Raw genomic sequence first — 23,539 nt, forward strand, 5'->3', positions numbered from 1 at the left:
TCCTTCATTAGCGGCCAGTATTAAAAGCCAGGGCTCATTCTTGGCCAGGCCTATGATCCCCAGATGCCCATCTTGGCTAGAGGCGGGGTGGGTCCGGGCCCAGCCCTGCTTATCAGCTCAGCTTTATCTGGCCCAGGAACCACTGGTAAATCACAGCCAGGGGCTTGGCTCTGGTTTTGTCAACACCAGGAGGCCGCCGGCCGCATGCCAGGAGGCCCGGGGATATTTCATTAAGTCAGACCCTGGTGCTGGAAATAAAACCCCCAATTAAACACTTCCCCTCCCGGAAACTGCAGCGGCGTCTGTAATCAAGCTAACAGCCGCCCTTCCACGTGGATGCAGGCTCTCAGGGCTGTGGAGAGCTGCTCATGAATCCATTAGCTCCTGCACCCTGGCAACAGCAGCGGGGCTAGCAAGGCCTACTGGGCCCCAGCTGAAAGACCGGGAAGCTAAGATTTGCAGAGGGACGTCCCAGGCCCTCCCCGCCGTGGTGGAATGAGGGTCAAAGGCAGGGCTGGAACTGAAGGCATCAGCTTGGGGTGGGGGGCAGGGGTAGTGCGTCAATCATGGCGCAGGACGAGGGCTCAGGTTCTGAACTACCCAGACCCAAGTTCAAATCCTGGTTCTGCCCTCCACCAGCCATGGGACCTCGGGAAGACCTTGCTGGGTCTCAGTTTCCTCATCTGTAAAATGGGAACCATAATGGCGTCCCAGGTCTGTGGTGTGAGGATTAGGAGGTAAAGCATGGGAAGTGCCTGGTGCATAGGAGGCCTTCAAGACACGGTCACATTGAAAGCCCTGCTGCCCCCCATCCCAATTTCTCCAGAAGGCACTCTCTCAGTGAGGTTGGGGCTGGAGCAGGGCACCACCTCAGCCACAACTCCTCCGGGGCCAAACTCCGCCCTGGTCTCCCTGGGGCAATGCCGGCCTGCCAGCCTACCCAGAAAGCTCCTGGGCTTGACAAGACTCAAGGGAGGCACCTGTCAGTTTCTGAGAATTGTGAGTTATAGGCCATTTTAAAAGCATTTTATGACTTTCCTATAATGAGAACTAAACTAACAAACAGGTACAGATCAGGAGGAGGTGCAGCTAATGAGACTGGAATGATTTGTAATGAGCAGATCAGCTGTTTGTGGGTAAACGAGGCTGCTGGATGGCCCTCAGGCGGCAATGGGCTCTCAGCAGCCACTCAAGCCTTCTGGTTCACAAAGTCTTATTAACGCCAAGCATCTCCTTTGAACACGTTCCTTCCTTGACTCATCTGTTTCTGCCCTCTGGGATCCCAAATTCTGAATTAGAGGGCTCAGAAGTCAAGGGTTTGGCTGGTGTCCCATCCCTGGGATGTCGTGAGGCTCTGAGGCCCGAGGCCCGGCCCCATCTCCAGGTGATGCCCAGCTGTCCTCCCTTCGTGGAGGCCCTCTCCCCCCACTTCTCCATCTCCCTGTTCTTTCAGACCTGGTGCTGATGTCCCCTCTCTCTGGAAGCCTTCCTGATGCCACACCCCAGGCAAAAGAGGGGGCTCTGACCTCCCTCAGCACCACTTCCTGGGCCGCTGAGCTGACCTCTTCAGCCCCATGGTGAGGGGTCACCCCCTTCTCCTCAACGCACACACAAGCACACTCCTGAGGTCTCATTGGCACCCCTATCTCCTGACACAGACCTAACCCGAGTGTCTGGTCATTGTTTTAAATTTAATTCTTTCTCTGGTCACACCTTCCTCTGCCTTGCCCTGCACCCCGGAAGACTGAACCCTGTGGACAGCATCACTTGGGCTCCCTGCCCTCTAGGGGTTTGGCCAGTGGGAGGAGCAAGTAAAAGGCAGGAGGGCCCCTCTGTGGCCACAGCCCTGCTGGGTGGCCTCTCCATCACCATGACCTCCGGCTGTCATGGAGGCCCCAGAGCGCCATGCCTGCTCCACTCAGGTCTAGGAATGCTAAAGCCTCCCCCTTTTACAGTCCTTGGTTGTTTTACACACCTTAGTGGCCCCCTAACCCTGCCCCGTCTCGGTAAGTGGCCCCTCCATTAAATTCTCTTCAGATTCCCAGCTGGGTGTGTTTCCCGCCAGGACCCTGTCTATGACACCCTGTTCCTTCGCCCCATCCCTAACTCAGACTGTGAAGTTTCTCCATAGGCCATTCCCCTGATCAGCCCAAGAAAGCTCCAGCACTGCCCCTTCCTGCTTCCACATGCCCTGGTGGGGGTCAGGGAAGCCCCTGGGGCCAGCCGCTGCCAAGGGGGCCAGCAGGACAAGCAAGAGACAGCAATTATGCTGTGGGAGCCCACGGTGGGTGGCTCTGCTGGGCCCTAACTCAGGGAGAGGAGAGAGAAAGGCAGAGTCGGTGATCCTGAGTGTCAGAAGGGAGAGTGAATTAGCTCGGTGAGTCGGGGTGGGGGGAGAGTGGAGCCTGGCAGGGGGCCTGTGCATTGGCCAGTATCTTCATGGAGAAAGCAATAAAACTGTGTTCACTCATAAACGGGCACCACCAGGACCTATTTCCTGCTCAAATAAAATTAAAGGTGATGGATGGAGCCACAAGGGGCAGGCAGAGCTGGGGGCAGCTTAGTGCTGAGTGATGGGCCCTGTCCGGGGCCTGGCTCCCTGGGGTCTAGAGGCCCAGCCCAGGCTGGCCAAGCAGCCAGTCCCAAAACTCTGGGAGGCAGGGAAAGCCTGTGGATTTGGGGAGGTGGGGCAGATAAGTAGGGTGGCTGGAAAAAATCAACAGCAACTGTTTTTCAAGAACCTGCAATCCTCCTAATACCCTTATCACCTGGCTTTATGCCGTCGCCCAGGTGAGCGAGCGGAGGCACAAAGAGGCCCGGGCATCTGCTGAGGCTCGCAAAGCTGCTCAGAGCACCGGCAAGCAGAACCATTAGATCGTGGGACTCAACTTTTTCATTTGTAGGGAGAGAGCAGGCAGCTCCCTGCCCTCCCCTGGAGCGTGCCCAGCCAGCAGACCCAGGCCACTCCCCAGTCTTCATGCGCAGAGCCACACCACACAGGAACATACACATACGCACACCCATGTGCGTGCATGTACACTCAAGGGAGGCTCATGCAGCAATTTCACACATTCCGAAGCAGACTCTGGAATGGATTCCTGGGTCTCCTACTCTGTAGCTTGTGAGCTTGGAAAAGGCACTTGGCATCTCTGTGCCTCAGTTTGCCCCTCTGTAAAATGAGAGCATAATCAGAGTCCTTGCTCATGGGATTATTGTGAGGAGTAAGTGAGTGTAGAGATGTAAAGTGCTTACAACAGGCCACAGAAGTGCTGTGGGAGGGGCCGCTGATCTGCTCTGCATCTTACTAGGCGGGTGCCTCTCTCCAAGCCCAGGCTCTCCCTTGAGCACCTTGGGGGGAGGCGGGTATACTGGGAAGACTGGGAAGGAAAGAGCCTCCTTAGCAGCCCTGCTTGAGCTTCCTCTGACCTCAGCCCTTTGTTTTGAGGGGAAGCCCACGTCAGACCCTGCCAGGGGCCCTGACGTTCCACTAAAGGGCCACATCTTCCAGGAAGACTGCTGGTTTCCCACATTGTGACCTCATTCTCACACTTGCTTCTGGGCCAGCTTCTGCTTGAAGGCCCCTTCAAGGCACAGGGGTTAAAAGCATAGTCTGGGTTCAAATCCTGACTCTACCATTCACCACATCATCTGAAGCACGTGGTTTATGCTTTTTGGGGCCTCAACTGCCTCATCTGTACAACAAGCATAACCATGGGGTAGTTGTAAAGAGTAAATGAATACCCTGCTTTTAGGGTAAGACTTGGCACATAGTAGGTAGTCAATAAATATTAGCTATTATTATTATTATTATTATTATTATTATTATGAGGGTGTCTTTTCTCCTTTACTGAGACTATGAGCTCCTTGAGGCAAGGATGCTTGTCTTGTGTTAAAGTCTCTGGTGTCCGGGACAGTTGGGTAGCAGTGGGGGTATACTGACTACCCCTCCAGTCAGAGCCCCGCCTGCAGCCTCCTTAGGTCCCTGCATTCCAACGACATACCTTTCCCAGTGCAGGGTGTCCCTTGCAGGCAGGAGTGAGCTAAGGAGGGAAGCCCACTGGGGAGAGACAACCCCACCAATGTCCTGATCTCTCATCCCATCTGTATTCATCTGAGCAGTGAACCTCTGAGGGGTCAGGAGGCAGCTGGGTACCATGACGAGGTAGGGGGCACCTACAAACACACACACATACATATACACACACACATACCCACATACGTACATACACACACACACATACCCAGAGACATCATTGCTCTGGGTAACCCCCCAACCCTAGTAGCTGTTCCCACTTGGCTCCTTTCCTGACAACTGGATGGAGGGGGCTTACATGTCTCTCTTAAGCCAAACCCCACGCTCTAGCCCTCCCTTCCCGCGCCAGCACAGGCCCTAGCCTAGATTATACTTGATGCTCCCTACTGCCCCCTCCCGGGGAAAGACCTGCAGACAGACACCCATTAGAAGGCCTAAAGACCTTCTGGGGCAGGGAGGGCTGAGTCTGGGCAGAAAGGCAGCCATGCTCCCATGCTACCCCCACCCCCAGCCTCCTGGACACAGGGGGAAGGAGAGAGGACTCACCACTGCTAGCCCAGGGCAGGTACCAGGGGCAGCTGACATTCACGAAGGAGCCCGGCAGCCCGTCTGGCCAGCAGGCGTACTCGTCGAAGGTCCGATTGCAAAACAGGCCTGGGCGCGGGAGGAGGAGTCTCTGAGTCCCCGCCGGGCCTGGTAGCGGCACTTCCCCTCCACTCCCACCATGGAGGCTGGCAGGGCCGAAACCTGTGCCCTGCTAAGCTCAGCTGAGCATTTACCATATGCCAAGCACTCTTCCCACCCGGCAGGTATCCTGCAAGGGGACTCAGGCCCTTAGCAGCTGTGGAACTTTGAGCAAGTTACTTAATGTCTATTTTCTCATCTGTAAAATGGGGTTGATCCCGAGCGCACAGGGCCTTTTGGGGACAAACTGTATGTTACGTGGATACCCGTGCATGGTACGTAAGTGCTCAATAAACAATCCCTATAGGCCTATTCTTAAAGTATCCGTCTCAGATGAGGGGGAAACGGAGCTCATGAGGCTGGAATAACCTCCCTGTGGTCACGGCGCCATGATCACAGGGTCAGGATTTGAACCTAGGCCTATCTGGATCCAGTCCTCTGCCCTTTAGCACACCCCATAAAGACCTCTGAAACAATTATTCCTATAAATATGTTGGTTGGGCCTCCAGCCCTCCCTCCCCACCCCCCACCCCTGCACAGGCCAGGAAGTGGGAAGGAAGGCAAAGAATGGAAAGGCCAGGTCCCCACTCCTGAGAGGCTCAAGGAGGAATAAGATGGCTCCCCAAGGCCTAGGGCAGATGTGGCATCCCAGAGAGGCAAACGATACCCAACCATGGCTTGCGGGGTGGGGGGTGAGGTGGGGCTTCAAAGTCTCCTGAGAACTGGTTGGTTGAGGGCCCCACCTGGCCTCACCTGTGGCCGGGGGTGGAGCCTCGGTCAGGAAGCGCTGACACTGGTGTCGGTATTCTCGCCATTTCTGCACTGTCTCCGACAGGGACACAGGGGCACCCTGTGGGGGGAGGGGAGAAACGGAAGCCCCTTGGGTCCAGCCAACCTCTCTTTTACCCCCTGCCCCCACACACTTGGTTTCTTTATCTCCAGGGGACCTTAGAACCCCAACCCCCCAGGCATTGGCTATGTCTGAGAGGGAAGAAGGGCAAGTCACTGCCACAGGGGGGCTCCAGGTGGGTGTTTTTACATCTTTATCACTCCCAACAGACAGGTGCATAGCTTGATTTATAAGTGGCCAGCAAATGTCTACAGAAATGATGCTTTTGGGAAGGGAGTGAGTGAAGGGGGAGGGGAGGGTGTCTCATTCATGGTCTCCTCTCACCTCACCTAGAAGGCAGAGTTCCTGAGGGCCCAACACTTCATGACTGCCACAGACTCCTTTCCCAGTGCTCAGTCAACCTGCCCGCAAGGTTCCTGCACTTTCAACCATTCTAGAAGAGGACATGCAGGCCCAGAGTGGGAGAGGGACTCAGTTGAAGTCACACAGCACCCCAAGGAGCAGAGCTAAGGCTAGGACTCTGAGTCCCCCAGATCAAGGACCATGATGAAGTATTGGAGGGCATGTGGTGTGGTGGGATTTAATGCTATGGAGCCTGGTAATGCTACATCATTAACATCTCTCCTGAAACATGCAATGGTTATCTGGGAGGCCAGTAGGACCCCTCCCCTACATTGTCCCTTTCTAATGTAACAAGAGAGATCAAATATTCAGCTCAGCTTCTACCAAATGAAGAAGTCCTGAGGACTTGGGGTCAGGAAAGTTCCAGAACAGGGAGATCAGGCTTGGACCTGGATGGGCCCCTTTCTGTGAGTAAGGAGATATGAACCACAATTTTTAGATAAGGTAGACACAACAGGCTTTTTAGCACAGAGACCCAAGCAGACCCACCCACATGAGAAATGACCGTCTGAGCATTTTTATTCACTTCTTTTAGATATGTCTGGGCATGGTGTTTCTTTTTTCTTTGTATTTTTTCTTGAACAGGCTTAAGATTATAAATACTCCTCATTTGGAGGCTGCAGATGCTGAAATGACCAGGGAGCCCCTTGTATAAAATTTAGGGCTTATACATAATTTAAAACAAAATTTCACTTTTTGAAATCACAAAAATATACACAGGTGCTGAAATCAAAATAGCTTCTTTTTAGAAGCTTGCACCCTTGACTTGTTGATGGTGCCCTAAACATATGCTGGATCTGGTTTTGGGTAATCCTGCCCCAGTTTAAGCTGAGTCATAGTTTACAGGGCACCTCCCATAAAGACACAGGTTGTCCTGTGCTCATCCCTGTCCACATAGGAAGCGTCTGGAAGGGGACCAAGCTTGGTAGCTTGGTAGAGCCCCAGCCATGTTCTCAGAGTTGGGGTGCTGAGGCCACAGGTGATGCCACCTGAAGGAGCTCTTCTGAGGGCAAAGGTCAAGTGATTTGTTTTAAAAAACAAACAAATAAAAGAACAAGGAGTAAAACACAACAGTACTGAAGGCAGTGTCCTGATTTTAGCTACATCTGAAGGGTCAGCAGAATTTTCACTAGGGCCAGTTGGGTCAACCCCACTCCCCACCCTGTTTCCTTCTACCCCCACCCCCGTCCCCCAGTGCAGCAGCTGGTGGTAAAGGGGAAGAAAGACTAGAGAGAAATCCTCCTGGATCTCCCTTTCTAGAAGGAAAGCAGCAGGGAAGCAAGGTCATGGTCACAGCTGGGAAATAGGGCAGGTGTGTCTGGGGCAGGGCGTGGGTAAAAGGAAGCCGATGGAAACTGGAAATCTCAGAGTGTGGATAGGAATGAGGTTAAAGGCTAAGGACAGCACCATGATGGCCAACATGGCCACAAACACTCCAGGGAGGCTCAAGACAGAGGCAGCCCTGTCACTGCTCTGAGCAGAGCTAATATAAAACTATCTTCAAACTAGGACTCCCTGAGGGTAAGGCTATATCTCCCCGCTCAGACTGGGGCTCTCTGAGGCACGGCTGTCCCTCCCCTCAAACTGGGGTTCCCTGAGCTCAGGGCTGTGTCTCCCCCTCAGACTGTGTCCCCCCGCTCAGACTGGAGTTCCCTGAGGGCAGGACTGTGTCCCCCCTCTCAGACTGGGCCTCCCTGAGGGCAGGGCTGTGTCTCCCCCTCAGACTGGGCCTCCCTGAGGGCAGGACTGTGTCTCCCCTCAGACTGGGGCTCCCTGAGGGCAGGACTGTGTCTCCCCTCAGACTGAGGCTCCCTGAGGGCAGGGCTGTGTCTCCCCCTCAGACTGGGGCTCCCTGAGGGCAGGACTGGGTCTCTCCTCAGACTGGGGCTCCCTGAGGGCAGGGAATATTTCTACCCTGAGATAGAGAGCTTCCTAACAATCTGGGTCCTCTCTCTTCTTCCCACACCAGCTCAGTCTCCACAAACTCCTCACTGCACGCCCCCCTCCCCACCCCGGTACCTACAGCACAAACTACCAGAACCTCTGGCCTCTCCCCCATCTGGTGTTTATGGAAGCCATATTGTGCCAGGCTTTGGGAGGTGGTGAGGATGAAGGAGGTGGGGAACACAAAGAGGAAAGACAGAGCCCTGGCCTGAAAGAGTCCCCAGGCTACTTGGGGGTGGGTGGGGTCAAGGGCTTATTAGCCGGACGTAACAGAGAAAGCAGGAGGGAAAGCGCTGGGGTGGTTGGGGCCAGGCTCAGTTTAGACTCAGCCCTGGGGGACTCTGGAGACTGTGAGCTGGGGGAGAGACTGGGTTAGCAAGAGTGGAGGGTGGGCATTTCAGCACGATGTCCCAGCAGGGATGAAGATGCAGAGGTGGGGACGCTGATGCTCCTGTCAGCAAAGAAGGCTTAGGACTGGTGTTCCGGAGGAATTTCTGGGCCGGGGAGAGAGCACTGGCCAGGACTGGGGTAGATATGAGGCTCTGGTCTGGGACAAGGCTGGTGACCACCAGTAAGCAGGGCCCAAGTGCTCAGGTAAACGCAGTAACACAGTGCAGGGTGAGCCGCCCTGCCTTTGGGCTCAGATCCAGGCCCAACCCTAACTCCCCCACAAATTAAGTTTGTTACCTTGTGTAAGAGTTTTAACTTCTAGCCTTAGCTTACACATGTGCAAAATGGGAATAATAATAGTCTTTACTTATCCCCTCCCCCAGGACTGTTGTGAGAATTTAGTGAGTTAATGCTAGGAAGGGCCCCTGGCACATGGAAAATGTGCAGCCAGTGCAGCCCTTCCCAGGACTTCTGCTGTTCACAGGACGGAGTGGACTGGGCAGCCTGGCCTCCTGGGGGTCTGGGCGCTACTCTTCCCTCACTTCCAGGATCAAACTCCCAGGAGGAAACAAACATATTTTCATGCCAAGGACCGATCATCCTGTTCAGTGTGTGGCAGCTTCCAGCAGCAAACCCACATGGGGATGCTCAGGACTCCATGCCCGTGGTCAGGGAGCTGGGAGGAGGGGCAGGCCCCATCCACCGGCCCCCAGCCCCATTTCACCCTCCTATGGCATGAGTCCCTGCTCCAAGCCTGCTGAGGTGGAGCTGCCAGTGCTGGTGATGGGAAGGTCACAGTGGTGGAGACAGAAGGGTTGGCCCAGAGAAGAGGGCAGCGGTGGAGGCTACGGGGCTGGGTGAGGGCAGGTTGGAAGGTTTTAGAATCGGGACTTGCCAGGGTTTGTGAGATCTCCCTGAAGGGGATGAGGGGATAAAAAAGAGATGATGCCCAGGTGGAGATTATAATAAGGAGGGGCACCTCTCAGATTCAGGCGTTTCAGGAGGAAGCAGGAGGTGAGAAAGAGGATGCCAGGAGGGAGTGGTGTGCTGGAGAGAGCACTGGACGGAGAGCCACAAGTCCTGGATTTAAAATCCCAGCTCTGGCGGTTAATGTGGGATTGATAGGATGCACTTTAATCCTTTGGGGCCTCGGTTTCCTCATCTGTAAAATGGGCACATGACTCTTCCCAAAGAGTTACTGTACAGATCCAGCAACATAAAGCAGGTGAACATCTTGAAGAATTATCCAGCCCTGTACCGGTGGGCAGTGTTAGAAGGAAGAGCAGACAGGGAAGGATGCTGATGCAGTGGATGCTCTCGAGGTGACGGGCTTTCCAGTACCCCAGGAAGGCGCTCCGTCTCCAAAGACTGACTGGCTGCCAACCTGAAAAACTCCTCCTGCAGTTTTATTTCTCAGTGTGCATAAATTCTTTCCTTTTCTGGGAACCTTTTTGATTGAGGGAAGGAGGAACAAGACCTTGGCCTCTCTGGGCCACCGAGGTGGGAAAAATGGGAGAGGGCCCCAAAGGAGAGAGATCCAGAGACAACTCTGGGCCCTCCCAACTGATGCGGCCCCTATTTTCCCCAGCAGCTCCTCCCCAGACCCCCAGCCTCCTTCCTCTCTGCCCCTCTCCCAGAGGCCAAACCATCACCCTGGCCCCTGTGCCCAGGAAGGGCCGGGCTGCCAGACCCCTGGCTCTTTGACCTCATTATTTTTTTCTTAAGGGCTCCAGAGATGTGAGCAGAGGGCAGGGAAAGGAAAACTGACGCACGGTGCCGTATGCTCGGGGACCCTCACACGGATATACCGTCATACACATTATCCCACACACCGCTGAGCACATGCTTACATACTGAGACATGACACTCCCCCCCCCCACAGACTGTCAGGTATGCACTCATGCTGAGACATTGCCCCGACACGCGCACACACACACACTCCTTGACTGACATATACTCAGCTCACACCATCACACACATGTACACAGAGAAACACACATTCTGTCACATGCATGCTCTCTCTCACCTACATGCTAGCACATACTGGCAGACACCCATTCACACACAAATCTCTCTCTCCCTCTCTCTCTCTCTCTCTCTCTCTCACACACACACACACACACACACACACACACACACACACACACACAGACCTTCCCATAGACACAGTATCACACATGGCGTTGCAAACACATATACACCGTCGGATACACAATTGCATGCTGAGATGTTTCACACACAGTGACTTCCACACCAACAGACCGCCACACACAGGATCACACACAAACACACAGAGAAACAGGGGCTCATAAAACCCACATCCTCCTCCTCCTGGTCTCTCTCTTTCTGTGTCTCTCTACCTGTCTCTATCTCTGTATCCCTGTGTCTCTCTATCACACACACACACACACACACACACACACACACACACACACACACACAGAGGAATCTGCCTAGGGCCAAGCTGCAGCTAAGGAAGGGCCTGTTTTTCCTCAGAGCAAGGAATTGGAGGGCAGGATGTGGTTTCTTGGCGGCTCCTGTCCCGGCCCCCACCTGGGATCCGTGTCCGGGAGGGAGCCCAGCTCAGAACAAAGTCCACGCTGACCGCTGTGCACCCCGGACTCCCTCCGCCCTTCACTAGCATGCGGAGGCTCAGGCCTCCCACAGCCCCTCTCCAAGCCCTATTCTGCCCTGAAGAAGGCTTCCAGATTCTGGAGGACAAATGGGTCAGTTAGTTCCCCCACATGCCTAAAGCTGCCATTTCAGGGTTCCAGTGTCTCAATCCCCTCCATAACCGTCTGTGGTAGAACTTGCGATTCCTGTTACAGATGAGGACACTGAGGTTTGGGATGGTCACTGTCCTACCCAAGATCACCAGCTAATAGTAGACCTGAGATTTGAACCCAGGTTTGGCTGGTTCTAATTTTGGGTGTCAGAGGCTTGCCTGTCTCCCCATACATAGACCAATGCCCTCCCAGGGCTCCTGGGGAGGTAAGGAATAGGGGAGGGGGTGGTCCTTCCAGCAACAGTGAAGGAGTGGCCTTGGCCCCCTTCTTTAGAGGTCAATTCAGCCATCCCCCGCCTGCGAGTAAGCTGCTTCCAGCCTAGCTAGACCTGACGGTGGACAGCTTACTCTTTTGTTCTTCCTTCTGGGAATCGGGTATCAGGCACCAGCCCAGCCCCTCACCTCTTTCTCTCTGTTCCTGAATGACAGGGTCATCTTGCACAGGAATGCTCCTTTTCTGAGCTTTTGTCCCCCATCGATGACATGGAGGGAGTAACTCTAGTCTTGCTGACCTCATGAACAGAAAATAGAATGCAAAATTCACCCATTTTTTAGAGTTTTCTACACGGGCATGAGGTTGTGTCACAAGGACCGCAGTCTAACCTCAAAGCCCCAAAGTCCCTTTGCTCATATCTCTGTGGTGGCCAAGGGTGCTCAGTGCCCCCCTCCCCCCAAGAGCATCCCCTGAAGGCTGCACCCTCTCGCTCAGAGCCTAGTTCCTCTGGCCCTGCTTGGCCCTCCCAGGCCTGTTATGGCTTCAGGATAGTCGGCTTTTGCACAGGCCCAGGGCTGAGCAGTGAGGGGATCAGAAGTAAGGGCAGGTTCAACAAGCCCCATTCCTCTGGGAAAAGGAACTTTGGGGAGAAGACAGGCAGCCTCCAGAACCTCTCCTCTTCCCTTAATCCAAACCAGGCCTGCAAACCCGGCCTGGAGCAGGATGGGAGGAGGCCGCAGGGCCTTTCACCTCCACCTAGTCCCAGCCCCGAGGCAGTAAAGGTGAACCAGAGGGGCGGTCATGCTAATGCATCTGCAGTCCTGGCTCCTGAAAGATGCCAAGTACACCAGGGAAGTCAAGGCCTGGTGAGGGATTGGGGGAAGGTGCTAGGGAAGCAGGGGTGTCTCCTGTGGCCAGGATCAGTAGATGAGCTGGGGGACAGGGAGAGGGAGGGAATGAGTCTGGAAAAGAATTTGGGGGCGGGGGGGCTGAAAATGGGCTGTCACATCTGTCCACATCTGGATTCTCAGCCAGCTGGAGTCAGCCTTCACCAAGGCAATGGCCCCTCATCATGCCCCCCCCACACCTGTGCTGGGACAAATTCCAAAGCCTGTACAGGTCCACTCCCCAAAGCTGTCAGTTGTTTAGGTCTGGGGGTAGGAACAGGAGGCAGTAGGAAGAAATAGTTCCCTTGACACCGGGCAGGCCAGCCAAGCCTGCGCCTCCTCTCTGCTCTAGTGTCTCACAACATCTCTGGACAACTCCCCACTCCACCGGCAGGCTGGCTACAGCCCCCAGCCCAGGAGCCTGGACCCCGGAAAGGCAGGGAGGGCAATGAGAGCAGCAGAGAGGGGCTGCAGGGGTCTATCTGTGGTCCGCTGGCCAGTGGCATCCAGGGGACCAAGGTGTCTCTGAGTGTCCCAGTATGTGTTCTGCTATATGTTGTCAACCAGGTTAGTCAGAATGGGGGGGGGGGGGTCAGACAAGTGTGTGAGGGGACCTGGCTGCTTCCAGAGGAGCAGGGAGCCGTGTTTGCCACAGGGGCTGGGAGGGGGGGGGGGGACCCCGGGTTCCGTCCTGGAGGTCAGAAAGGACAACAAGCTGCCACCGCAAGGTCCCTGGGGCTATGAGTCAAAGGCTGTGCTGGGGGGCTGGTGAGGGGGGACTGGAGCTGGGTGTCCACACCCTGGCCCTCTCTGTCTTCCCGGAGCCTTCTCAGGGTCTTTGACGAGGGAGCAGGGTGGGCTGGGGGCAGGCACCGCAGGGAGCGCTCAGGGGAGTCGTGGGAGAGGTGAGGTCAGGGGAGGCGGCGAGCCAGGGCCGTGCCAGGGCAGCGGGCACGACGAGTCTGCGAGGAGCAGGAGTTGGCAAAGTGGTCCGGGGCGATGCGGCGCAGAAGTCAGCGCAGGGCGGCCGCGGGGCAGCGAGTGGCCTGGGCGGGGGCGGGGGCGGGGACGGGGACGGCCAGGCAGGGAGCGCCTCGCGGGGCTGGGACGGCTAGCCGCCGTCCGAGCCCCCACCTCGGGCCGCCGTCCAAGCCCCCGGCTCAGGGCGCCCAACTCTCCAGTCCCTACTCCCCCCACCCCCGGGGCTTCGGTTCCCTCCGCCTGCGGTCGCGGAGTTTCGCTCAAGTCCCGTGCCGCCCCTGCCGGGACCCCGCGCCCGCAGCCCGCGGCCCCCCCTCCTCCCCCCCTTCCCCCGGGTCTCACCTGGGGGCGGGGGCCGGCCCTGCCCACCGCCCCGAGCAGCAGCAGCGCCAGGCAGAGCGGGCTGGGGGCGCGGGCCATCGCTGCCACCTGCGGAACCGCGCTAGGCGACTGATCCCCGGCGGCCGGCGGCGCCGGGGGAGGAGTCGGCGCTGGGCCGCCCCGCCCGCGGGAGGGGCCGGCGGGGTCCCGCGTCTTCCGCCCCGGCAGCCCCGAGGCCTCCCCCCAACCTCCCTTCTCGCCTGTCGGTCCTGGGCCGGGGGCACCGGGAGCTGAGCTCTGGGCGAGGACCGCTCGGGCTGAGGAAACGCAGGCGCCTGCCACCAGCACCCAGCGCCGCGGGTGCCCTCCCTCGCCCCCCACCTCCACCCCCGCCCCCCCGACCTCCCCCAGGTTCCCCCAGCTTCCCCCTCGCTAAGGAAAGCCAGACCACCCCCCACCTATTCAGGCTACCCCAGAGGAAACTGAGGCCGGACGAGAGCGTAGGACTTGTCCAAGGTCACCCTGCCCGTCAGACCCCTCCCGGAAAGTGTAACCCCAAGAGCTGCGAGTGACTAGGATTAGAAAGAGACACCCAGCGGGGTTAGCCTTCCCCAGGTCCTCTCCTCATTCCCGAGCTCAGTCAGGAAGGCCGCCCCGGGAGAGCTAAGGTTGGGGGAGGAGCAGGGAGCCGAGGACAAATGGTTCAATGGAGCCCTGAGTGGAGGGTCTAGAGTTTCCCCCCCCCAACTCCTGCAGCCCCCAAGGCCCTTGTTCTGAATCACTAGGCTCTTAGAACCGTGTGTCCCTGTGCCAACGTGGGCCCATGGCTGTTCCCTGTGCCTCCTGCGTCTCTGTCACCCGCTTTGTAGGAACTCTGTATTTTACCTGCCTTTGGATCCACCCCCCAACCCCCAAACACAGTGCGGGCAGGAGTTGGGGGGCGGGTGGTGCACGGGCTACCCTCAGATTCCCTTCTTACAGCCAGGCTGCGGAAGAGAATGCCAAAATGCATTGACTTTTTACTTCCCTGATGCCCTTAAGGAGTAAGGATGGGAAGAGGGGATTACCCCGGCCCCAAAAGAACTTTGATGTCACTGTTGAGAAGGGGGGTGACAGCAGCACACAGTCCTGGACCCGCCATAGGGGGGCCTGTCTAGATCATCCCAAAGGGAAAGAAAGAGAGTCTGTGAGAGTAACTGCTCCTCAGGGGGAGAACAAAACTTCTGGCAGCCCTGAGGGAAGGTGGTTGGGGTGCGGATGGGAATGGGGCGGAGGGAGGAGACAGCCAGTGGGAGGAGCCAGGGGCTCCCTTTCAGCCGGAGGGATCCTCCACTCCAGCAAGCTCTACCTCCAGTCCCTGGGAGTCTTGTCATCCCTCCCCTGCCCAGAAAGCAGATCTACAGTCACCTTCCGCTTGTTCAGTTACATCTGACAGAAAAGCCCAAAGAGCAATGGTGTAACCAAGGGCTCGCATATAAAACAAGACCAGAGGTTCAGCCCAGGGTTGGAGCAGTGGCTCTCTGATCATTAGGGTTCCCCCTGGTCTTCTAACTGCCACCATTCTCATGGCCCAAGCCTTCCACTAAATGATCCAAGGGGACTGCTCCAGCTCCCACCATGATGTCCGGATGCCAGCCGGCAGGAAGGAGGAAAGGGAAGAGGAGGAGTGCCCCTCCATGGGTGAGGACACAGCCTGAAAGTGGCAATTGTCTGTGCCGCACCCATTGGTCAGAATTTATTTTTTTAATTTTATTTATTTCTTAGAGATAGAGTGAGAGAGAGAGAGAGCACAAGGGGAGACAGAGGGAGAAGCAGGCTTCCCTCTGAGCAAGGAGCCTGATACGGGGCTTGATCCCAGGACCCTGGGATCATGACCTGAGCTGAAGGCAGCTGCTTAAAGACTGAGCCACCCAGGCGCCCCCATGGGTCAGAACTTAGATGCATGGGCATGCCTAGCTGTAAAGGGGGCTGGGAAAAGCTCCCTTTTTCCCTGGCAGTCCCTGGCAAGGTAAATATTGCGGTTTATATTACTCTAGAAGAAGGTAAAATGTGATATAGATATGTAGATGATCTAGATATTGATACAGGTACAGGGGAACAACTTGCTGGCTCTGCTGTACCAGGGTTGGGAGCTGCGGAGAAGGTATTCAGACAGAACTGGGCATTTGCCATGAATTTCTCAGCCTCCAAATTACATTTATTCAATAAATATCTATCGAATACCTTGCTATGTGCCAGACACTGAACTAGGTCCCAGGGAGAAAGTGGCGATGCTGCCTCTACCCTCAGGAAGATTCTAGTCTATGCAGGAGAGAGACATTAAACAATGATTGGAGCTGTTTCTCTTACAGTTACAGTCATGCCCAGCACTGCGGTGATAAGTGGGTGCCTTTGAAGTCCTGTCCTCAGGACTGAGAAGACCACTTTCTTTCTCTGATGTGTTCAGCCGGTTCAGGCTAGGCAGCCCTAGGAGCAGCTCCCCAGCAGCTCTGGGTGGACAGAGGTGGGTGCCTAACTACCCCAGCTCCTCCCTCTGCCATGGGGCACCTCAGGGGTGTGTACCAGTCTCCCAGAGTCCCTCATGTGATGGAGCCCAGCCATCCACAGCTGCCTTCCCTGGCCTGGCCTGCGTTCGCACAGTAGGGGACTAGTGCTGCCTGGGGGCACCTCCCAAATACAAATAAACCACCTGTCCTTAAATCTCCACCTCAGGGTCTGCTTCTGGGAGAGCCCAGCTGAAGTCGTTGGGCATAGGGAAGCATCCAGGGACAGAGGTGGCCCCCCGAACCCAGAGGCATTTAGGTGGCAGATTGCTGGACCTCTCCCAGAGGTCCAAAACCTCTGAGGTTTCCCTGAGGCTACTTATCGTCACACGTCGTACTGTTGCACCCTGGGTTATAATTGCCTCCTTCTTACTAGACTGGGGATCCGAGAGCCAGCCTTCTTTTGCAGCACAGCCAGCCGAGTGAATGCTCAGTGTTCACAGACCCTTTCTGGTTCTGTCTCTGGGTATGATGGATGCTACTGGGCATCCATGCCCTGGTTCTTCTGTGGAAGTGCCCTGCAGCTGCTGGGAGGTGGTATGTTGGACATTTGGGAAGATTTGTGTTCCTAACTCGTAAGTAAGTGTCAAGGTGGGTCCAAGGTCTGACTCATTCATTCCTGTCTTTCTTTCCTTCTTTCCTTCTTTCTTTCTTTCTTTCTTTCTTTCTTTCTTTCTTTCTTTCTTTCTTTCTTTCTTTCTTTCTTTCTTTTTTCTTCCTTCCTTCCTTCCTTCCTTCCTTCCTTCCTTCCTTCCTTCCTTCCTTCCTTCCTTCCTTTTTCTTTCTTTCTTTCTTTCTTTCTTTCTTTCTTTCTTTCTTTCTTTCTTTCTTTCTTTCTTTCTTTCTTTCTTTCTTTCTTTCTTTCTTTCTTTCTTCCTTTCTTTCACAAGTTGGCATCTTTCCATCCCTCCTTATTCCATCTCCAGAGGATTAGCTTTCCTATAACCCTTATCTGACCTCGCCCCTGAGCCCATCATTGGTTCCCTATCACCTAGGACCAGGTTCTTAAAACTCTTAGTATCTAAGAAGTGTACTTGGGACTGCCGCAGCTTGCCTCCCAACTGGATTTCTTGCAAGTGCCGCCTTGTACCTCTCTACCTTTGCGCACGCAGCCCCCTCTGTCTGAAGTGTCCTCATTTACCTCGCCTGCCTGCGCTCCTACTCATGCTTCAGGACCCAGCTCAGGCAGCCCTCTCTCTAAGAAACGTCTCCTCAGCCCTGCCCCTTAATGCCCCTTCAAGACAGCATAGGTGCTCTTGTCAGCAGCAAGAGCCCTGGAAGGCCCCCAGAAATCCCTGGAAGGATTCCCCCACTTCTGCCCACCCTCAAAGCCTCAGTGAAAGAGTCACCCCAACCTGGAAGCTTTCCATAATCCCCCACACCCAATTCCCTGGGGCCCCAATGCCTTGTGCTTATGGCCATCTGGGTACGTTGGAACCCTCTTGAATGTTTGCTGGTTAATTTCTCAGTGTTCTCATGGACTCAGAGCCCCTTAAGGGCAGAGGCCTTGTTTTGCTCATCATAACACCGCACAGCACCCAGCACGGTGTTTGGCATATACTAGGTGCTCAGTGACTCTTATTCAAAATAAGAAATGGAATGAATTGAAGCACTTACCATGTTCTATCACGGTCCTTATGATTTTCCCTCGTTAGACTGTGGGCTCCTTGAGGGAAGGGATGTCTCCTTGCTCATCTCTGGATAGCCAGCATTGGCATAGGCCCTGGCACATAGTAGGTGCTCAGTAATGTTTGTTGCAATAGAAATGTGTCAATCCAAGTGTCCAGTGAGATGTCTGGCACATAGTGGGTACTCAAAAATTTATCAGAAGAAAGATGGGCTGGCAGAGAGGACAGATTAGGTCCTGGGGAGAACAGTCCTCTCCTCTCCCCACACTGTTATCAGGGCCCCTCACTCAGGCCCTGTTATGGTCTGAATGTTTGTGTCCTCCCCCCCCCCCACCAAAATTCACATGTTGAAATCCTAACCCCCAAGTTGGTGATTGTGGAGGTAGGGCCTTTGGGAGGTGATGAGGTCATGATAGCAGATCTCTCATGATGGATTGGTGCCCTTATAAAAGAGACCCCAGAGGAGTCCCTCCCCAACTGCCACCATGCAAGGATGCAGAGAGAAACTGTCCATCAATGAACTGGGAAGCAGGCTCTCACCACACACCAAATCTACCAGTGCCATGATCTTGGACCTCCAGCCTTCAGAACTGTGATAAGTAAATGCTTGTTTATAAGCATCAAGTCTATGATATCTTGTTATAGCAGCCCAAATGGACTAAGGCTCCCTAGAAAGAGCAGAGGGCAGGATGAGCTACCTAAGAACAGAGATTTCAACAGGTGGGCTGGTCTGCTAAGCTAACAATACCCATGAACAAGAACAATAGCTACCACTTATGGAGTTACCAGTGACTCCGAGCCAAGTGCTGCTGGATGCTTAGTGCTCCGATCTCCTCAAGTATTAAGAGCAAGTACTATTGGACCCATTTTATGGACAAGGAGACTGAGGCTCAGGGATGAAAACTGAGTTGCTCATAGAGCGGCGCAGGCATTCATCCTCAGGGCCACCGGTGCGGCAGCTCCGATGAGCAGCTAGAGCAGCGCAGGGGTTTCGGGCCCCAGCTCTGCCAGCCCGTCATGGCAGCACCTCTCCTGTGACTCCTTCCTCCGCAGCCCCGAGCTCCGGGTCCTGCTCCTTACCCCCATTCCCAAAGCTTCTCCTGTGGCCCTAAAGGGGGGCCCCCTTAACCTTTACCAAGAAAGCTTGGTTTTCAGATCCCCTTCAGAATGGGACTGGGAGCAACTGATGTGTGCCCCCAAGGAAGAGATGCTGCAAGGTTCTTCCCTATGGAAACAGACCCGGGAGCCTGCCACCCCACCCTTTGTGCTTGGCTGAGGAAAAGCCTCTCCTTAGTAGGAAGACCTGGCCAGTGGGCAGGGCAGAATCTTGCAGCTGGGGGGAGGCAGAGAGGAAGGAAGGCGGGCAGAGGAAAAACTGCTAACAAGACAGGTGTCTCTTGCCCATATAGTTCAGTTCCTTTCTGAGCTCCCAGTTCCTAAGAGATGTGCTTATTTTCCAAAGCTCAAGACCACCCCTCCTGTGGGGGTCCAGATGAGGAAAGAGCCAACATCTTTTAGCCTAATAGAAACACACACTGATCTTAGAGCCCGTCAGTGTCAGGTTCAAATCCAGCTCAACTGCTCCTTGAACACATCCCAGAGCCTTGGTCTCACAGTCTGTAAAATATCACAATATTATCCTCAGATATTATTATCGGAGGATAATAATACAGACCCCCATTTCCTGAGCCCTTGCCTTAAGCCAGGCACTGATCCAGGAGCCACGTGAGCGTTACTCCATTTTCATGCTCACCACTGCCCTCAGCCTGGCCATTGCCGGAGGAGTCTCCAGATCCTCTGGCCACAGGGAGAAAGCAAAGACTGAAAGAGCAGACCCACGGACCCTCCTTCTGCAGGAGCCAGGAGAACCCGGCTGCCGGCCGCAACGGAGGCCAAGAGTGGAGAAGGAGTGTGTCTGTCCCCAGAGGGTGGCCCCGCCGGCAAGGGCTCCGTGTCTCCATCTCCTGCTTCTCTTCTGCCCGTGTCCCAGTGCAGGGAGCAGCCCTGCATTGTGAAGTGGGATCATTTTTATCTCCCATTTGACCCATGTGGACCCTGAAGCAAAAAGCCGTGGAGTAACTGGCCCAAGATGGTTCAAGATAGCCAAGGTAGCATGGATGCAACCCACCCAGACCTCGCACCCTGCCCGCACAGCCCACATGCACTGCCTTGGAGAATTGTTGGACGATCCCCCTTGAATGATCCCCTTGCCCAGAACCTGGCATAAACAAATTCTCCGTAAATGGCAGCATTAACACCACTCTCATTCCCCATGACCCTCCACCTCCCTGGCTGTCACATCAGCTGTGCCAAGTCTCAGCACGGCAGCAGATACAGCTGCTAATGTCCAGGGTCTCCAGCTTAGGGATATCCCTACCTGGTCCAAATGGCTCCAGCCCAATCCCCCAGGTCTGGGGGAGGGAGGAGGCTGGCTGAACCAAAGAGGCCTTTCCCCCCATACCATGCCACTCCCTCTGCCCCTGCCCCCCCTACCGCCACTCACCAATCCAACCCAGTTTCCCAGGTGCTGGGTCCTGTCCAGCTCTGGGCAGTCAGCTGGGGAGGATTTACAGCCTCTCGAGCTACAGTGATTATTGCCCTCTTGGGTGAATGCAGCACACTATTTCCAAAGGGCCAGAGCATTGTTTTCATAACTGACTCCGCTGTCGAGAGAGAAGTCAGTGGGATTGCTCCTACTTTACAGAGAGGGAAATTGAATCCCACAAGAGTCAGGGGATTTGCTTGAGGTCATTTTTAACCGGGTGTTGGCAGGGGCTGTGCACCTCTGGACCAAGGAATAGAACAAAAAAGGGAGAACAGCAAAGTCCCTTTCTCTTCTCCAAATGGAAATTCTGGCCAGAAAAGACGGGGGCTCCCTCCATCTTCTCTAGGAATAATTTGGGTCGGCAGTGGGAAGAGGTGAGAGAAAACCCAGGGAGGGAGTCATGGAGGGGGGGCATGGGAAGAGCAGTAGAATCAGCGAGGGTGGCAGGTGTTGCCCAAAGAGGCTTCTATTCTCTTCCCTTTGACAAGAAGATTATGTAGCAGAGCTGGTTGAATGCTCCCCAAATCTGGGCACATAGCTTGTGTTGGTTTCCTGAGGCTGCTGTATAATAAAGTGCCCACAAACTAAGGGGCTCACACAATAGAAATTTATTGCCTCACAGTTCTAGGGGCTTGAAGTCCAAAATCAAGGTGTTGGCCGAGGGCTGAGGGGAAGAATCTGTTCCAGGCCTCTGTCCTAGCTTCTGGTAGCCTCAGGTAGTCCTTGGCTTATAGATGGCATTCTCCCTTTGTCTTCACATTGTCTGCCCTCTGTGCCTGTCTGTCCCCAAATTTCCCTTTTGTGTACAACACCAGTCATATTGCATTAGGGTCCTAATGACCTCATTTTAACTTGATGACCTCTGTAAAGACCTTATTTCCAAACAAGGTCACATTCTAAGGTATGGAGAGTCAAGACTCCAAGATCCCTTTCTTTGGGGGAGGGGGGCGTGATTCAACCCATAACACACCAAGACCACATTTCCCATGTCCCTCGATTGGCTGCCGTTAGTACGGCCAGTGGAATGTGGAGGAACTTCCCGCAAGATCCTTCACACCCTCTCCCTCTCCCCCTTCCAGCTGGTACCCGTGATCCAGTGGAGAGCTCTAAGGCTCCAGGGGATGGTAGAACCAGAAGACAGGAGCTCGGGTCCCTAAATGACTGTCTGGAGCAATTTCCTGCTGACCTGCTTTGTACCGTGTCGTGTTACGCCGCTGAGATTCGGGAGCTGTTTATCTCTGCAGTTAGCCCGTCCCGACACCCATGGGTGGCACATGTCATGAGTCTGTGTGGGACAGGGCTAGTTAGTCCAAACAGAGGGCTCGGTGGTTTGCAGTTAGGTGAATGGGATGCCCCACTCCGGGCCCTTCTCCTCTTTTCCCCTCACCGTTGTCAGTGGGTGGCCACATCAGGATGGGGATGCTGGGTCCGCGTGGTTGTGGCTCCTGGGCCTGGAAACAGGCCCATTTGTTCTTATCCACCTGGCTCCTCTCTACCCCCATCCCTGTTGTCCTCACCTGTCTGCCTTCTTCTCTGGAAAGAAGGTGGGGCGCCCGGGAGGGGGTAGCTGTGACAGAGCCCACACTGTCCATTCACAGAATTAAAGCTCTGCAGGAAAAGAGGAAACGTGCCATATTTCACACGTTTGGAAATCAAATAAAAAGAAGCATCACACGGGCCGTCTTACTGTCACCTTTCAGCACCTCTGTCACTGTGACCAAGATGAGAAATGAAACCAACATCAGCCTGAGTCTAAAATAAGAGGTGTCCGGGGCGCCTGGGTGGCTCAGCTGGTTGGGCGACTGCCTTCGGCTTGGGTCACGGTCCTGGAGTCCTGGGATCGAGTCCCGCATCGGGCTCGCTGCTCGGCGGGGAGTCTGCTTCTCCCTCTGACCCTCTTCCCTCTCGTGCTCTCTCTCTCTCATTCTCTCTCTCTCTGAAATAAATAAAATCTTAAATAAAATAAAATAAAATAAAATAATAAGAGGTGTCCTCAGACCAACATGCTAACCCACCCACCCGCAAACAGCCTCCTTCTTTCTAAGAAGCTGTTCCCCCTGTGGCATCCTTCAGACCAGCCCATCACAGGCCGCATCGGCCTGAGGAGGAAACGCTCAGCACGAAGGCCTGGAGCTGGGGTCAGGAAGATGTCTCTGCTCATCAGGAGCCAGGATCACCTCCAGTGCTGAGTCAAGGTCAACGTAAAGCTTCGTCAGAGTCCCCCAAAGCATGGAAATACAAGCACGAGGGACAGGTGGGACCCCTGGGAACAGCCTAACTCTCATCCTGGAGTCTTCTGGATCTCACTCTTACTGAGGCACTCAGGCTGGAAAACATCTCCCTTGGTTTTGCATAAAAGGAATGTGATAACCCATTCACTCCTTTCTCCTAAACAAAAGAAAACAAACACAAAACAAAATCTGACTCTTCCTAGCAACCTGCACCTCCATGTCTTGACTCTCTCAATGTTGACTAGGTGGTCATCTCTGGCCACCTAGGACCTCACAGGCTGCACCTGGGATCCAGCTTGTGGCATCAGTAGCCATCTGGGACGGACTCTGCAGATGTCTCCTAGACCTCCACAGCCCAGAAGTTTCCGATCCCATTTCTGGTCAAGTCTTAGCTGACTTGTGACATGGTAACACTTCAGAATTCCAGACTGGCGAATGGTTAGGGAAAGTTCAGAGTCTCCCTGTTGTCATGGTCTGACCCCTAGACCTGACCTCTAGTGGACCTGTGGCTTTGCCCAGCAATTGACATTTTCCGAGGACCCAATCTTTCCCCTCTCAAAGCCAGCTCAAGAGTCACTTCCTTCCCTGTACTGAAAGCCCTCATCCCCAGTGCACTCAGTGATGCTCTGGTTTCTGGCTTATTTGACAAACGAGATGGCAAACAAAGCTGTGGAGCTACCCAGCACTTAATGGCTCAGATGTCCGATCCCCTACCATCCAGGTGCTCTCAGGGACAGCTCCTTGGGAGAGGGGGCTCCCAGAATTAACTCCAAGCATGGCAGTTTGGCCAGAGGAGAACACACAAACACTCCTCTGAGACAAAATCTGATGATACCAGCACTGTGGTTGGGGGCGGTTGGGGTGTGTGTGGCTGGGGGAAGCCTGGGAGCCCTGGAATGGGAAGCCCTGGAGGCCTTGGCAGTGGTGGGCAGGGCTGGTGTCTCAGCTGTGGTCAGTACCAGGGCTGAGGCCTGGAACTGATGGAGGCAAATGGAGGATGAGAAGTGGGTCCCCAATGTCAAGCCAGGTGGCCAGGTCTGAGACATGAAGATCAAGTCTCTGGAGATCTATCTCCTCTCTGCCCATCAAAGAATTTGAGAT

The 23,539-nt window shown here is 54.8% G+C and overlaps 1 protein-coding gene across 1 annotated transcript in view; it reads right to left on the bottom strand.

Moving 5' to 3' along the window:
* GLP1R (glucagon like peptide 1 receptor) overlaps positions 1-13,624 on the bottom strand; it is a 33,058-nt gene extending 19,434 nt beyond the window's left edge. Inside the window, exons 1-3 of the mRNA XM_025862544.2 lie at positions 13,513-13,624; positions 5,471-5,567; positions 4,580-4,687 (exon numbers count right to left, since the gene is read on the bottom strand). Of these exons, the coding sequence (XP_025718329.2) occupies positions 4,580-4,687; positions 5,471-5,567; positions 13,513-13,590 (283 nt within the window). The 5' untranslated portion in view covers positions 13,591-13,624. The remainder of the gene's footprint in view (positions 1-4,579; positions 4,688-5,470; positions 5,568-13,512) is intronic.
* Between the last annotated feature and the right edge of the window lie 9,915 nt (positions 13,625-23,539).

Source organism: Callorhinus ursinus, unplaced genomic scaffold, assembly GCF_003265705.2.
Source record: "Callorhinus ursinus isolate GAN/ISIS: 27379988/994484 unplaced genomic scaffold, GSC_fseal_2.0 scaffold59, whole genome shotgun sequence".
Taxonomy (NCBI): Eukaryota; Metazoa; Chordata; class Mammalia; order Carnivora; family Otariidae; genus Callorhinus; species Callorhinus ursinus.